Raw genomic sequence first — 17,103 nt, 5'->3', positions numbered from 1 at the left:
TCTTCTTGCAGTTAAAGGTTACTGTCACTTTGTGTTACTTTTGTTCTTTGATTGGAGCTAGAGTTTGACTCTGGGGTTTTGGTTGGCCTGCAACTAACTCACTATATAGACCAGGCTGGTCTCAGAGTTACAGATCTATTTGATGTCTTTCTTTCGTGAAATGCTGGGATCATGCCTGCCTTATTGTTGTTTTACATCTCTCCCTTGTCCCAGAGAGAAATGAGAAAAAATGCTCACTTTTCTAACTCATGAAATATTACTGGCCATTATAATGCACAGAGAATTCTGTTAAGCAAGAAGTTCTATAAAGAGGGAGAAGTCTAGCCACAAACTTGGAGGTCATAGTAACTTCTAGAGGGCCCCAGAATTCCAGTCCAATAGGATGAAGATAAATTTTTGACTATTGAAAAACAGTCACATGACAAGAACAGGAACGCCACATGAGTTAAAATTAAACATAAAAAATTTCTCAACCTAAAAAGCAATAAAATCTCTCAATTTAAAAGATGATAAAAATGTAAATTCAATCTAAAATGTAATGATAAAAATGTAAATCAAAGCTACAACATGACACGGTGTTCTTCACCAGAAGGAAAAGTCGGGGTCTGATAACTTCAAGTGCCGACAACTGTGTGGAATAGTGAGGACACAAATACACACAGGAGGAATGCAAAAATTGTTTCAGAAAGCAAGATGGCAGCTTCTTTTAAAGTTGACCTTGTACCTATGTTTCTTTTTTTTTTTTCTTCATATACATTCATCCTAGCAAAAACTTGGCTCATATCTGTAGCAGAACATATTTGGAACTCTCCAAGAGTTCCCTGTTGAAGCAATAGGCTCCTTATAGCCATGTCAGCAGCATATGTGTAGCATCAGTGGAAGCCTATACACAGCAGTTACAGGTGGTGATATGGCACCCAAACATTGGGAATTAGGTGGAAAGAGCAGGTCCAAGAACATTTTGTCGTGTGTTATATCTATAAATGTTCAAAAATGAAAGTCAAAAGCCTCTTATTTAGAAATATAAATTTGTTTAATAATATAACTTTTTATTTAAAGTATTTTTATTTCATATGTATGTGTGTCTTACCTGCATATATGGCTGTGCACTATGCATGTGCCTGGTGCTCATGGAGGCCAGAAAAGGGTGACTGTAGTTATAGATGGTTGTGAGCCATCATGTTCATGCTGGGAATCAAACCCAGATCCTCTGGGAGAACAGATAATGCCATGTCTCCAGCCCAAGCATGATTTTTTAAAGTGCCAAGTGGTTATTTATGAGGATGAGTGTAGCTGGAGAATGTCTCTCCAGCTCCCGCCAAGTCCCGCCAGTCCCGGAGCCCACTTATAGAATAAACACACAGACTCTTACATTATTTAAACTGCTTGGCCATTAGCTCAGGCCTATCATTGTCTAGCTCTTACTCTTATGTTTAGCCCATTTCTATTAATCTATACTTTGCCACGTGGCTCATGGCTTACTGGTACCTTACATCTTCCCTGTCCTGGCAGCGGCTCCAGGCAGTCTCTCCCTTCCCTTCCTGTTTCCTCAATTTTCCTCTCTGTTATTCTTGCCTATACTTCCTGTCTGGCAATTGGCCAATCAGTGTTTTATTTATATAGAGCGATATCCACAGCAGATGAGGAAGAAAATGAATCCAGAGCAGCAAATTAGTTAGAAGTATTAGAACTCTTTTAGTTTCTTGCTGTCTGAACAGTCACATCCATTTGATTCATGAGGATTATTTATATTTTACAATATTGTTTTTTATAGTCTTCTGCTTTAAAATATTATATATATATATATATATATATATATATATATATATATGTGTGTGTGTGTGTGTGTGTGTGTGTGTGTGCAAGAAGAGGTGTGAAGGCCAGGAGACAATTTCAGTGTCATTCATGAATAATATCATCTACTTTATTTTGAGACAAGGTCCCATGTTGGCTGATAAAGCATTCTTTTTTTTAGATGAACTGATAATTTCATTTTCCATGGTCAAATAAAGCATCATTACAGAAATGACATGAGATTTTGAGTTCTTTCCACAGGTTTACCTAAACTTCTGGTGACTTTTCCAGTGTCCTTGGCTTTCCTATGTGACCTGAGGCATGCAGAAGACAGCTGTGAAGCTAGCAGCCACACCTACTTGCAATGTGAGTTGACTGTCACCATAGGGACAAAGAGACTGCCTGGATCCTGGCCTTTCCTCTACCTTTGTGAAGAGAGTTCCCAGTGTCTCTTTGCACCAGATCACCAGGCAGAGCCAGCCTTCCCATCATCGTTCTCAGGCCTCTTCCTCAGGTAGCTCCATCTTTCCTGTCCTCTTTGACTTTCCAACCAGCGCATGGCCACTGGGATCCACAGAGCTGGCAAAAAGCACCGGCAGGGTGGATATGTCCTACGGGCCTCCAACTCTTTCAGAGGGGCCGTTCCATCATGGATTCTAGCCAGCCTACATATCAAAGCATCTCTGTCTTTTTCAAGTGTTCAAGAGAACATCTGAAAAATATGCCCAGTAAACAGCTCACTTTGTTCTTGCTTAGATTTTAATATTTATCTTCCGATCCAAAGCAACATCTGGTGAATGCCAATGGGGAGAAAGATTAGACATTATGAAAAACAGAAGGCTTCCCCCTTTCCTTTTTTCTTTTCTTTCCAAACAGATTCACAAGTATGAAAAAAAATAGTAGAGAAATCTGGCAGATTGCACAATGTTTATTCAAAAGAAGGGGGGTTATGCCCTAGAATTACTGTAGAGCTGGGTATTAGAGGCCATACACTTCCAAGGACTCTGAGTTTTAAAAAGGAAAAAAAAATATAACAAGCAATACCATGACTGCCTAGATTCAACCCTTTTCTAACAGAATTTTTTTAAAAGCGAGCATGCTGGTAGCTGTGCATGGCCTTAATTCCTGTCTGCAGTTCAGTTCCTATACAGGCTGATATCTTATCACCAAACATTGCCTTATGTCTTTATTGCTCATCTGGATAGAATGGTTACAACCAACTTTTTAATGAAGACCGATTTCCTCATTAAGATATAAAACCAAACAAGACCAGTTGCCTACAGTGGAGGAAATAGCTAGTCCTTTTCATGGCTGTTTGTCTTTGTGATGTCCTGAGAAGTCTGTCTTTCCACCAGAGATTTGTGGCCAGCCAGAGGAAAAGAATGTTTCCGTGGCTGCTGATGCCTTGAAGGGTGTGATGTGCCTTGGAAAGGGACAGTGGGAAGTGAGGGCATAGAAGTTGTAGTCAGGTGCAGCAGGGTCTCAGGATTCACTACCATGTCCACAGATCCTGTTCCACTGATTTGGGGAACTTTACCTGGATATCTTAAATAGTGCTCTTGGATTATTTCATGGTCTTTCTCTTTACTGCCAGAGGTGGCTGAAACAATTGTGTCTCAGACCCTGTTACAAATTGTACCCTTACCTATAAGTTTGTTTTCAGTGTAAGTGAGAATTTTGCTCAGTATTCTGGCTATTGCAGCATGCCAAAGTGGATGTGATGTATTGAGCTAGAATTCAGAGCTCTTTAACTTAAACACAGTTTATCTTTCATGCTGAAGAGGAGCGGGAAACACACATGGCTTTTGGTGCCTAGTAGGAAAGAAGGTGTGATCTTTGGAAGATAGTTTGCTAAATCACTGATCAAAACTGTAGAATTTCACATACTGAACATCCCAGAAATTCCACTTCTAGGACTTTATTTTAAGAAAGCAGACAGCAGTGTGTGGTATTTACAAAGTTAATAGCTGAAACGAGTTTACTAATACATCCAAATGCCATGGCACTAAGAGACTTAAAAATCATGCTGTAGAGTGTTCAGTAGGAAAAGCTTACAAAGTCCTGAAAAATAAAACCACAGACCCCAAAGAGGTGCTTTTGGTGACTCCTCCTTCTACGTGCATTGTGGTTTTTTTTTTGTACACAATTAGATGCTTGGAAAAACCAAGCTGGAAGGATGTATTCAGAAAGGTCAAAAATCTCTGCCTCTAGGTGGCTATACTGTTGATAGTGTTTATCTTCTTTGTTTAGTTTTTATGTATTTCTCTGTGGAACATATGCTGATTTAACAACTAGATGACACACAGTAAACTCTGCAAGGGACATTAAGGAAATCATGCAGCATATAGTCTGTCCACTTCTTAAAAGGTTCTGTTTGAGAACATAGAGTACTGTTTTTCCAGGGTCTTTTCACAGAACCCCCTTCTATTAGATGCCGTATCTCCTTGATAGAACTAATATTGGGCTTTATGTCATTTGGCAAAGGCAGATGTACCTGTGGCAAAACTGTGCCCAGTGTATCCATCTATTCAGCTATCTACAACCACCACCTGCCATTCACCTTTTAGTGAGTACAACGATGGTCTAGGTGCAAGTGTTGTGTCAGGTCTAGTGACTCGATGATAGGACACAAATGTCAACAACCTTAAGAGGTAAAAAGACGGCAGATGTAGTGATCATGTGTGATGACTATTATATACTTATAAAGCATTCAGACTCTTTAGACACCCTGCTTAGAGGAGCATTTCTAGGAAGTGAAGGTGCCACTGTGGAAATTCAGGTAGTGGAGGCAGCAAGGACAAAGTTACCACAGAGTTTTATGACCTGGTCAAAGGCCAGCTCAGCAGAAGCAGAGGGAGAAGAAAGTAAAGCGACTCTAGAGAGAAGAGGAAAGTTCTCTGGGAGATATGGGAAGACCTTGAAGGGCTCTAGATTTTCTATTAAGTGAGGATGAAGTCCCTGTCCAGTGTCTACAGTGAACGCACGGCAGTATTGGGAGTGCTGGATGGAGCCTGAGGCTCTTGGCTCGCAGTGCACTTCGCATAATGTTGTCTCTCAGCATCTGTGATGAAAGCTTTGGTGGAGATGTGTGTGGGAAGAGAAACCAGAGCTATGCAAAGCAAGTCCTGCTTAAGTGGGGGAAAGGAGCTTTTATTACTTAAAGAGCAGGACCTCATTACCTGTTTTCTCTCGGATCCAATGGCATCAACTGAAAGAGCAATAGATAGAGAGTCTAGAATTGTAGGTTCTAGAACTATTATTACCACTGTTTGAACGAACATTTTCACCACATTCCCTTAACTATTTATGTTTATCCTTCTATATCTGTAGTCATATCATTATCTATATATTTGTTGATATCTCAGTTTATTTATATACTTTAATTTCTTTTCAAATCTGATCAACTCTACCTCCTCATTCATCAAATTTCTGTGAAAGGAAACATGGACTAATAGTGTTTGCCAAACTTTGAAATCTTGTAAGTGTAAATCTAGTTTTGTTTTTGTTTCTTTGATACTGCCTGCATGGAAGGTCTAGTTCAGGCATCATGGCTTCTCTGCCAATTTTATCAATGGCCTTTAAATGACCAACAACTCTAGTGAGGTAATCAGAGACAAGTTCAAAGAAAAAAAAAAGAAAACAAAACTATAAGTCACCACAAAGGGCGTTAACCTTCCAGAACAGAAGAACCTAAAGAGAGAAGATAATGTGTTGGGAACAGGCAAACTGAAGGAGAGCAGAGTGGCTTGCATCATTTACTCAGAACTTTGCCAGAGAGGCCAATGACAGAAAAGGATGATGGGCAAACATTTTCCCAACTAACTATGGGAAAAACGGAGAGTTATGGGAATTTAGAAAAGTCAGTTTGACATTATCCCTGAGAAAATTGTAGAAGGGATTATTAATTAGATGGTTTATGAGCTTCCAGAAATAAAAGTAGCCGTCTGGGAACCAACTCATATGGAATGTGGTTGTGTCGTCAACCAACTTCATTTCTTTCAGATAGGCTCATAAGTGATTTATGATGTAAATACAGAGCGAGTCCTTCACAAACTAGTCTAAGACTCTGCTCCAGCCCAGCAGCAGAAAAATAAGTAGAAGTAAAGAAGGAGAAAGCAACTTTTGGGTGCTAAGCCCCACAGCGGCTTGACAAGCCTCAGATTGCTTTGAAGTCAAGTTTTGCAAAATCCGTTTTGATTTTGCATTTGCTTCTATTTCCATATTTTCAAATATTATATAATATTTTAGTTTTCTGTTTTTTTTTTTTTTTGTGCCTGTCCTGGATCTTGCTCTGTAGACCATGCTGGCCTCGAACTCACAGAGATCTTCCTGCCTCTGCCTCCTGAGTGCTGGGATTAAAGGCGTGCACCCCCACCACCTAGCTGTGCTATTTTTTAATAATTTAAAGTTTATTCTTCAGGAATTTTATAAACATGTACGATGTAATTTGGTCATATCCACCCCAACCCTCTCCAGCTCCCCCTGGAACTCAAATACAAGTCCATCCTGAGTTTACATACTCTTTTTCTCTCCTTTTAAAAATACATGATATCAAATGAAAGTTTATCTCAGTAACTATAATTGTTGAACAAACAATCTTACTATCTGCCAAATATAGTCCTAAAATGCCATACTCAATGGATCCAAAGATAGCTGCAAGACAAAAAACCCACAATAATAAAAGGGCCACCTCTCAAAAACTGAAAAAAAAATGCATTTGTTCTTTGGAATATGGAAGCAGGCAAACAAGTGGAATGTCCCATTACATTTGATGGACTAAAAAGGAACATGAGATTTTCGTCTCGGAACAGCCAAACACTTCCTATGCAGAAGTCTCAGTCATCCAGCTTAGAGTGGAGCCAAATTATACTCCTTTTCTTTTCGAAATAGATAAACCACTAAGCCCAATTGGTGCTAACCATCCATGTATAGGTGTGGGGTCATCCAAGGAAACCCAGGCAATGCTCCAACAGCCACACCTTCCTCAGTGAGCAATGTCCAATAGCTGCTCAGCTGGGGGTGGGTCTTTAGGGGCCCTTTCCCTATCCCTGCTGGATTTTGACTGGCTTTATCTTGTGCAGACAGCCACATTTCCCACGAGTTCTTATGTGTCATGGCCATGTCAAGTCCACCAGAAAGCATTTCACAGCTCTCTTCTTCATCCTCTACTTCTTACAGTCATTCTATCCCCTCTTCTGGGATGTTCCCTGAACCATGGGTGGAGGGAGGTTGGTATAAATGACTCACTTATAGATGAGTACCGAGACTCATTTATTCTCAGCACTTTGGCAAGTTATGAATCTCTGAACTAACCACTCTCTACCCTCTATGAGCAATGTTGAGAGCAATACAAATCACTGCAAATAAAAAAGGGTTAGAAGGCAGTTTGACAACTTAGCCATTTTCAAAACAACAGTATGTTCCCTACTAAGACCCATGACTTCCCCAGACATGGGCTTTTGACTAGGTCTATTTTTTGTTGTTTTGGAACTGATGCTACATTACTTTTCTCTGAATCTTGCAGAGTGACTAGGAACAAATGGCTTATATTTACCCCCACAGCTCCATTTGCCTTCTGTATGGAGGTTTAACTAGTAAGACGATGGCGTGTGATTTACAATGTATTTGAAACATGGGTTCAAATCAGTGAAGTGAAAAACTTAGAGTTGAATGTGGATTCCAACATTTCAACAATAACATGACTAACATCACTGCTACCCAAATTAGAGCAAGCATTATATTTATTGGCCACTTACTGTATACTAGGTTCTGTTCTAGTCATTCAGCACGCTTCATAGCACTCTGTTCTCTACCACCTCTATAAAGACAGGGGTGAGATTGTTAGTAAGTATTTTACAAAAGGGAAAACAAAGTTCGGTGAGTGTTGTCTCCAGTGTCTTATCTATGGTAAGGATCTGTACCAGCTATTCCAATATAACTGACCTGCTTCCACACCTTTGTACGATAAGGCTGCCCCAAGCCTCTGTTGAATATATACAACACAGTGAAACCTCAAGTCACTGTAGTGCTGATGCTTTGAGATCCTTACCATCTTCAAGTAAACATCAGGCGTGCGAAAGAACACAGTGTTAGGAGCCATGGGTAGTACATTTCTGATGCAAAGAAAACAGAACCTCAGTGGTTAGCCTAAAGTCTGTGTTAACTCTGGATGGTGTGATGTTAAAATACCGTTGACATTCCATAGGTCTAGAACATGGTGGTTATGGAAGTCATGTCTTTGCTAGGCAAATACAGTCATCATTTCTAGCAAATTGTCTGAGAAACCATTTTGATGTTGATTTCAAGAAAGAAGCTAGAGTTTGACATGATTTATAGTCTCTCTGTCGGTGACCTTTGTCCTTCCTGCTGTTCCTTTTGACCCTCCTGTGGGGTCTGCCATCTTCCTGGCTGATGTTAAGTCAGTGCCTGCAAATCTGAGGGACCCAGCGTAGGAAGCACAACACCCCATTTCTGATTTTGACACTCAATAAATTTGGGTTTGGCTTAATGTAAATCCCCCCAATCTCTTTGGGTTACTTACTTCGTACTTCTGCCTAATTCACAGGCTGAAACGAAACCTTGCATATAAAATTGTAGGAAAGTATGAAACATCATGCATTATTATTGCTAATAATCTTTGAGTTAGTTACAACAATGCCTAAAGCCAGGATTATTCTTGAATAAATATCACACCTGTTGGGGAAACTACTATCCATACTTCCACCTTCTCTACTGCATATTTTTAGACTCTCTCTAAATCCGTGTAGCTGTTCTTCATTGGAAATCCAGTCTGCCTTCTCTTTTTAAAGCGAAAGGACTTTGTAAAGTGAATGTCTGGGATGTAACTGGTACATATATCGAATCTCCTTAGTCTGGGCTGTTAAGTAAGTTTAATTAATTTACTAAGTTAATGTTCTACTGCTAGCAACAGAGCCTCATTGCCATCAGCTGGGGAGAGGGAATTGAAAGTCTAAATGAGCTCATTTTTTCACAGTTGGAATTAGGGACCAGTTAGCCAGTTGTGAGGGTTTTCCAATTTCTCCATCTGCCCTGGAGGGATTCAGGCAATTCTCTCCCCCAACACTAAGTGTGAGTAAGATCAGGAAGAGGTACAGGGATACGAGGAAAAAAAAAAAGCCCCAAACAAAATAAAGAAACTCAGTTCAGGTTTTGCTTCCATTTTTAGAACTGAAAGTGCTGTCTGGGAGCTGCTTGTTAGGTGGGGTTTGGAGAGCATCTGCTCATGTGCCTAATTTGGAAAAGAAGAAAGGCCTCAGTGAAGGATATTTAACTGTGTGCGTTTTCATTGCTGGGTGAGCAGATAAAGGAAAAACAAATAAACAATAAAAGAATGGAAACAAAATTACAGAAATTTGCAAAATTTGACAAATGGTGGCCTCTAGTTGCCACAAGCTAATGGCTTGCAATGATTAATAAGAGTAAAAATAATTGCATTTCATTAAGATTGATGACACCCCATTTAACCTCCCCTCTTGTTTCAGCCCTAAAGTGGAAAGAGATGAAGTTCTCATCTATAATAGCTCCTGTAACATTACCATGGAAACTGAGGCAGAGATGGAGTGCGAGACGCCTAATCAGCCAATTATCGCCAAGATTACTGAAATACAGAAAAGCCGGGGCCAGAACACTCAGGTATAATCAAATCTCTTTTACAGACTGATTCAAATGGCTCAAATTAAATTTGTAATATTGTGTACATTAAAAAAAAACAATTTAGTCCAAATGGCAGCGATATATAATATTAAATGCTCTCAAACTTTGAGGGGCTGATCCAGTGCTTAGCATCTGAATTCATAGTTAACTATGGTTAATCATATATTTTCTCCAAAACAAATGAATCCTGCCTGGCCTCTGTGAGGGCGAATTCTGAATAGATAACCTCTGCAGCATTCTGTCCTGTTTTCTGCATGCATGTTAGAAAGGGGGTCCCTGTGTTTTATTTCTTAGTAAACCAAATAGCCGACAATTTAACCAGCCACGTCTGGAAGGCTTCCAAATCACTCAGCCACCTTCAGCTTGCAGGACAACAGTGTCGCCTGTCTCTCTGGTTCAGTTCTGTTCTATGGGGAAGGAGTGTGAACATCAGCCTCGGTGGAGATTCCTGGGAAGTTAGGAACAAGAAGGGCCAGAGGCCGTTTGGTTTGGCCTCTCCATTTCAGTGTATCCCATACAAACCATCTGAACCACTCCCTCCAAGTGGCTCTTCTGATGCTGTGTTATTTAAGTCCCCAGTGAGAGATTCCACAGCCTCCCAAGGGAATTTTCGAGAACTGAAATCAGAGGCTAAGAGTTCTTTGGAAATGTATCAGATAATCTCTTCCAACTCCCCAGGCTTCTCACTGTACACAGACCCAAAATAATATTTATTGAGCACCTACTCCCTTAGGTGCCTTTCTTTTTATGAAAGCAATCCTGAGGTCATCTTGTCTTTGTCTCTTTTATTTGGTACAAACATTTATTAAGTGCCTATTACATGTCACACAGTATTCTAGCTCCTTTTGTGTATGCTGTTTGATCCACCCCATCCCAATCCAAATCTCTACTTCTTTGGCTTGTGGTAAATATTTCTGCGTGAGTTTTGTATTTCTGCTGAAAATGTGTTGTTTTGCACAGTCTGTTTTCTGCCCTTCCTAAACTGAGCCCCGTCTGTCCCCAGTCCCAGGGGCCTCTATGTTCTTTTTCTCCCATGTCCAGTCTTCCCACTCCCCCAAACCCTCCAAGCAGGTGGTTCCCCAGTGTCCTCACTTCCTGCCTTTCAATCCACAGCTCACACTGGCTTCTCATTTCCACATCCTCTGTCCTATAATTTCAGGTCCCACTTCACTCTTCTGCCAGGTGGGACTGTAGGGGACACCCAGCATCGTTAAGCCTCCCTCAATCTTACTTTTTAAGATATTGTTTTTCCTGACAGTTTCATATGTGTATATGTGCATTTAAGTTGTTTTCATGCCCTATGACCTCTCTCCTATCCCTTCCCTTGCTGATAAAACGTTCCCCCTCTTCTTTCATGCCCCCTCTTTTTGCATGTGACCATTGAGATTGATTTACATTTTGTGCATGGCCCTGGGTAGGATGTTATTTACTGGAGCATGAACAACTAGTCAGTGGCTACACCACTGAAGAAAACGACACCTTCAGGGACTGCCCCAAACCATTAACTATCAATTGTCCTTGATGGAGGGAAAGGGTCTCATGAGACGTTCCTCACCCATTGTGAAATATTGAGGGGCTCAAGCTTGTGCAAGTAACCATACCTTCAAGAACTTAATGAGTACAATAGCTGTGCCATGTCCAGAGATATCATTTTTTGACACATCCCTATCCCCTCCTGCCTCTTACATGCTCCCGCCACTCCACCTTCTGCAAAGGTCTCTGAGCCTCGATAGAGAGGTCTTGTTTCGTGACAAACCCTACCTCTATGCTTATTCTCAGCACCAGCTTCATGTCTCCATTTCCACTGCCCTGGCCTCACTTTCAGTCTGAATGGGCAACCGTCTAGCATTCTTGGAACATCAGCATAAGCAAATTCTGGGCAAAGGATCCAAGAGGAAGGTTATCACATTGGTTAAGTGTCTGAGCTTTGGAGCTCTACTACGAGATTTGAATACACTACTCATCTCAAGGGAATTATTTACCCTACCTGTGCCTCAGTTTTCTTATCTGTACAGTGGGGATAATACTAGTAGCCATCTGATCAGGCTACAGTGAACCTAACTACATGTAAGACACCGAAAACTGCATCACACACACAGAGCAGAGGTCCAGTGTTAGCAGTGACAGGGCAAGAACATGGTATTGGATTACTCATCACAGTGTTTACTGCTTTGACCAGATAATTTTACTTCTTAGATTTCATTAAGGTTTTTTTTTTTTTAACATTTCAGAGTCTAATTTTGAGATTTGAGGCATCTTTAGATGCTTCATTTATTTTAAGCAATGAATATGTATTGAGTTCTAAACATCTTCAAATTCCTCTGCTGTGCTTTTAAAAAGATAAGAAAACATTATGAAAGGATGTCCTCACCATTAAGGGATAGCTGGGAAGTGAGGTAAGGGAGAAGGTAAGCCTCACAAGAGGGTACCTAGAGTTGATTCATCCTAGTTCAGTGGAGCTTTGGGTATCACCCAAACTAGTGTTGCAGAGAAGAATCAGCTATGATTCATAAGGATGAAAGACTTGGTAAAGATCACATAGTCTGGTATTTGACATCACAGTTGTGGAGCCATAAGTCACTGTGGAGAAAGTAAGCCCTATGCTCTTTAGGAACTGGGCTAGGGGAGAATGAGGGCATGTCTCAAAAACCTACCAGGCTAACGCTATGTGTGGGCAACTCCATTCCTATATGTCACAGCTGTGGCTGCCACATGTGGTAGTGGTGATGATAGAGTCATAGTTTTAAATAGTCTACTTGGAGCAGAGCCCTTGCAAGTAGCTAGGAAGACATGTGGAAGAAAGTTATGGCAGAATCCTCAGAATCTGAGGTCCATGTTAGCCTCAGCAGCAACTGATCAAAAAGAGTCAGGGACACAATTTTTACCTATTGACTGTATTTATGTATAGGGAGTCCGGTGATATCTATGCAGCTTGAGCGGGCACACAGTTGTCCAGGACCCAGGAGAATGTAGTTCTAGGTAATGGAAAAGTTGTTAATCCTAGATTCTATTCTCTGGTGGAGTGGCTTGGTTGGCTTTGGGAAGTGGGTATCATGAAGTCCACAATTAACTTAGTAGACATAGAGTTGATTTATAACCCAGGCCATTATGATCTGAGAGGAGAAGGTCCCCAGTAATTTTCCTACCCATGTAAGAATATGTGGTTTCTCTACTTTGACCTTGGGGTCTTTGTCTGAGCTTAGATTTGGAGACAGGCAGATACTTAACTGGGACAATTAGAATAGATAGTTAGCAGCAGAAGGTCCCCAAAGTCAGATGAACTTGTTAATGTTGGCTCTCTCTCTCTCTTGCTGTGTGCATGTAGGTATGAGGATATTTATATGTTTATGAATATATTCCTTTATCAAGATATTTAGGAGCATTCTATGCATGATTTATAATGTGAATTTTATGAAGACCTATGGTATTAGCATAACTTGTCTTTGGAACATTTTAATTCCATAGTTTTCCGAAGGGCTGACACCTCCCTTCATACCTTCATCCTGGAAAGAGTAGTCTGTGCCACTGTCGCAGTGTGTGTGTGTGTGTGTGTGTGTGTGTGTGTGTGTGTGTGTGTGTACCAAGTGTTGAGCTTTGTGGTTGTCAAGATGAGGTCTTAACAGGGGAACACGAACCAAAGAGGGATTGTTTGTCGGGGGACAGCAGATGGATTTGGTCCATTGTATATGCAGGGCTGGTGTTCAACTCGAGCAAGCCTGAGGCAACTGTAGAACTCCATGACAAGCGCAGAGAAAGGAAGGATGTGGAAAGCAGCTTCTCTTCATTTCTGCCTCCAGGAAATTCTGCCAAGTTCATCCCACTCATTCAGTTGTTTATCCCGGCAGTTTTAGGGTGGTTACTTGAAAAGGCTTCTCTAAGAGGAAGTTGTTTCTAATATTTCTATTTTTCTACTTCTAAGTAGAAAAATAATCAGAAGCAATGCTTTTAAACTTCTCTGGGAAATGCCCTTTGAATCCAGAAACTTGTATCTACTAAAATATTATTTGGTATGAGGATAAAGTAAAGATATATAATTTGATATGAGACTATAATGAAAGTATGCAAAATTCAGAAAATTTACCCTCTTCATGCTTTCTCTGAAAGGTGATTTGAGAAACTGAAAAATGAATCCAAGAAAATATGACATGACATGACTTACAAAAAACAATAATGAACAGAAAAATGAGAAACACAGAAGGAGCAACGTAAAAGTTGTTGACAGTATGTCTCTGGACTTAATATAGTTGTTTCGTTGTACATATGCGTGTGTTTGTATGTATGTACACGTGCATGTAAAAGTCAGAGGTCAAACTCATGTGGTTTCCTTCAGGTGCTGTCTACCCTTTTCAAACATGGCCTCTCTCACTGGCCTGAGCTCACTAAGAAAGTTCTGTTGGGTGGCCAGAAAGCCCTGCGGATGGGCCTGCCTCCCCCTCACTGGAGCTTAGATATCAAGCCTTTGCTACCATGACCACCTTTGGTTTTTGCTTTTTGTTTTTATTTTTTGTTTTATTTTTTGAGGCAGGGTTTCTCTGTGTAGCCCTGGCTGAACTGGAACTCACTCTGTAGACCAGGTTGGACTTCAACTCAGAGATCCGCTTCTGCCTTCTAAGTGCTAAGATCAAATGTGTGCACGGCAATTATCTAGTATCCCACTTGTATTTACATGGATTTTGGTGATCCAACCTGGATCCTTCTGCTTGCTTGGCAAGAATTTTATTCAAAAAGCTATTTCTCTAGTTCTTTACCATGGTTTTGAAGAATGGTTCTTACTGAAAGAAACAGTGACATCCTTCAAGTAGCTATAATGAGAGAGAAAGAAAGAAAAAAAAAAAGAAGCGTATGTCCCTTCTTTGAAGAAATGAGACGAAGCTCAGTATATGACAACGGAAAGTTGGTTGGAGATTGGCATATGATGTAACAAAGTGGAGGGGATATTCACAAAGGAGAATTCTGATTAAAAAAAAAAGAAGACAGATCACCCTTTAGAACCTCAAAACTTTGAATTTGGAGACAGTTAGATACCAGGAATTGAGCACAAGTGTCTTAGGGTTTCTATTGCTGTGAAGAGACACCATGACCTTGGCAACTCTTATAAAGGAAAACATTTAATTGGGTGGCTTCCGGTTTCAGTGTTTAGTCCATTATCATCATGGTGGGACAGGGAGGCATGCAGGCAGACAGGGTGCTGGAGAAGGAGCTGAGAGTGGAGAAGGAGCTATGTCTGGATCCTGCAGGCAACAGGAAGTGAACTGAGACACTGGGTGTGGCTTGAGCATATATGAGACCTCAAAGCCCACCCCCACGGTTACATACTTCATCCAACAAGGCCACACCTACTCCTAATAGTGCCACCCACCATGAGCTTATGGGGGCCAATTACATTCCAATTAGCACAACAAGATAAGACATTATTAGTGACTTTACTCAGTGCTGTGACCAAGTACACGAAGCAAGGTAAAGAAGAAAGTGTTTACAGTCTGAGGGGTTACAGTCCATCATAGTGAGAAATGGTGATAGGACTGTGAGGTAGCAGCACATTGGGTAAGAGAGCAGAGCGCACAGAAGCATAAGCCAGGCTACAAAACCTCACGGTAGGGGCTTTACAAGTTTCCGAAACCATCTGTGGATCAAGCGTGAGAACACATGAGCCTCTGGAGATATTTCACATTCTAACCACAACAGACATTGGGATATAGGGGTTGCCTGATATCTACTGAGGGAAGTGGTATCCTTGAGAAATACTATCCCTATTTTCTCTTAACTGGTGTAACAGCTATTGAAACCTCACCCTCCAAGAAGCAGGCCCATGATTTCAGCAGAAAATACACTAGTAAGGCATTGTGTTCTCGAACATAACTGAAAGGGGGGGGTAGATAGGTTGTTTTTCTTTAAGGAAAAGTCAGTTCTATAATCCCCCACTAAATCCAGTCCTCCAGCCAACTCTGGCATCTTGGCACATCAAATTGTACTCTCAGAAGTAGGGATGCTTCTACGGAGAGATTAAAACAGAGTGAAGACCCACAGATACCACATTTGGAAGCCTCATGACATCCACTTAACACTCAGGTTTTTCTTTTTCTGGATTTATTTTTTTATTATTTTATGTGTATGAGTGTTTTGCCTGCATGTACATCTGTGCACCACATGCATGCCTAGTGCCCAAGGAGGTGGTGAACCTCCATGTGGTTGCTGGTACTCAAACCTGCCTGGGTCTTTTGCAATGAGTGCTCTTAACCACTGAGCCAATTAAAAGTTCATCATTAAGTAACGATTTAGCAGACTTATGGTTTGGGCCAAAAGAGTACTAAGTTTCAGATTTACTCCCGTGCTATGTGCAAGTATAAAGCTAGTCAAAATACATCTCAGCGATAGGCTAAGAGATGACAGATGCATGTTCCCGATGAGGAAGGCAACAGACAAGGACCATGACTTTCTCGCTGGAAAGCACTGCTCAAAACACAGTGCAAGGTATGAGTATCCTCCAGGATACAGTGTCACTGGCTGGAACATCAAGAGATCGGAGTCCAAGGCTGATGATGGTGGTGGAGATTATAGGGGAGGGTGTCAGAGAGGAAGGGCCTTGCCAAAATGGAGCACCAGAAATCTGTGTGGGACTTTATATCTTTAGCACTCAGATAGTGAGATCTTTCAAACAGCAGTTGCTGAGATGTCTGGAGTGAGCCGAGGCGCCAACGTGCTGGAGCGGTAAAATGCTGGGTGATTTCAAATGGTGACCAGGAAGACTGAAGAGATGTCAGCTTTCTTTTACAGACTACAAAATACCTCAGTGTTTGGCTGGTTAAATCACTACCCCTACCCCCCATTTTTTTTGTGTGTGTGTAGTTGTGTGGGTGCTTGTTTGTGTGTATATGGCTGTGTGGGTTGGATGCATGTAGAGATGAGTATATGTGTATGTGGAGACCTGAAGTTAATGTCAAGTGTCTACCCCAGTCACTCTCTATTTGCTGAGCATCTGTTTCTAACTGACCCTGAAGCTCACCAATTCCAGCTAGTTCAGCTAGCCAGCTTGTCCGTAGGATTCCCTCTCCTGGTCTCCTGAGTGCTGGAACTTACAGGTGGCCACCACACCTGCCCAGCTTTTCCAGGGGTTCTGGGGATTGAGTTTTGATCCTCACATAAAGGCATTGCCTGCTGAGCTGCCCCCGAATCTTAAACTCTTCATTTGTAAGTTCATTTGGGCTTCTCAGTACATTTCTACCTTACGATACTTATTTCCTTAAAACCAAAGGATTTTTTTTTTAATCTTCTGATATCCCATAGTACTTAATCTTACTTGTGGGATTTATCTCTTCTGGATATTTAAGTCGCGTGCATTGATTTTAATATTCTATCTCCCAGCTAGACAATAAAAGGCACTGACGGTGAGCTCCGTTTGAGATTCCTTTTTGAGGACTGAATAGGTGAAGGCAAATGCTTGGTCTGGACTACTAATCAGAAAGCAAACCACACCGCTTAATCTAATCCCCACTTATTTAAGGAGAATATCCCAGAAAATTCCCACAATTCAGTGGTGACAGCATTCAGCTTTTTCTTTACACTGTGTATAGTTATCCTGAAACAGATTTGAAAAGTCTCTAATCAATTTTGTTTGTCCCATAACAGGAATCCAAA

The 17,103-nt window shown here is 41.0% G+C and overlaps 1 protein-coding gene across 11 annotated transcripts in view; it reads left to right on the top strand.

Annotated features, from left to right (window-relative positions):
• Nucleotides 1–17,103, top strand: part of Pkhd1 (PKHD1 ciliary IPT domain containing fibrocystin/polyductin) — a 483,551-nt gene that overhangs the window by 89,585 nt on the left and 376,863 nt on the right. For all 11 annotated transcript variants that reach the window (XM_076557889.1, XM_076557888.1, XM_076557887.1 and 8 more), the window contains 2 exons: nt 2,086–2,308; nt 9,297–9,447. In XM_076557889.1, the coding sequence (XP_076414004.1) occupies nt 2,086–2,308; nt 9,297–9,447 (374 nt within the window). The remainder of the gene's footprint in view (nt 1–2,085; nt 2,309–9,296; nt 9,448–17,103) is intronic.

Source organism: Peromyscus maniculatus, chromosome 21 (genome assembly GCF_049852395.1).
Source record: "Peromyscus maniculatus bairdii isolate BWxNUB_F1_BW_parent chromosome 21, HU_Pman_BW_mat_3.1, whole genome shotgun sequence".
Classification (NCBI taxonomy): domain Eukaryota; kingdom Metazoa; phylum Chordata; class Mammalia; order Rodentia; family Cricetidae; genus Peromyscus; species Peromyscus maniculatus.
This window is presented reverse-complemented; position numbering and strand designations above follow the sequence as displayed.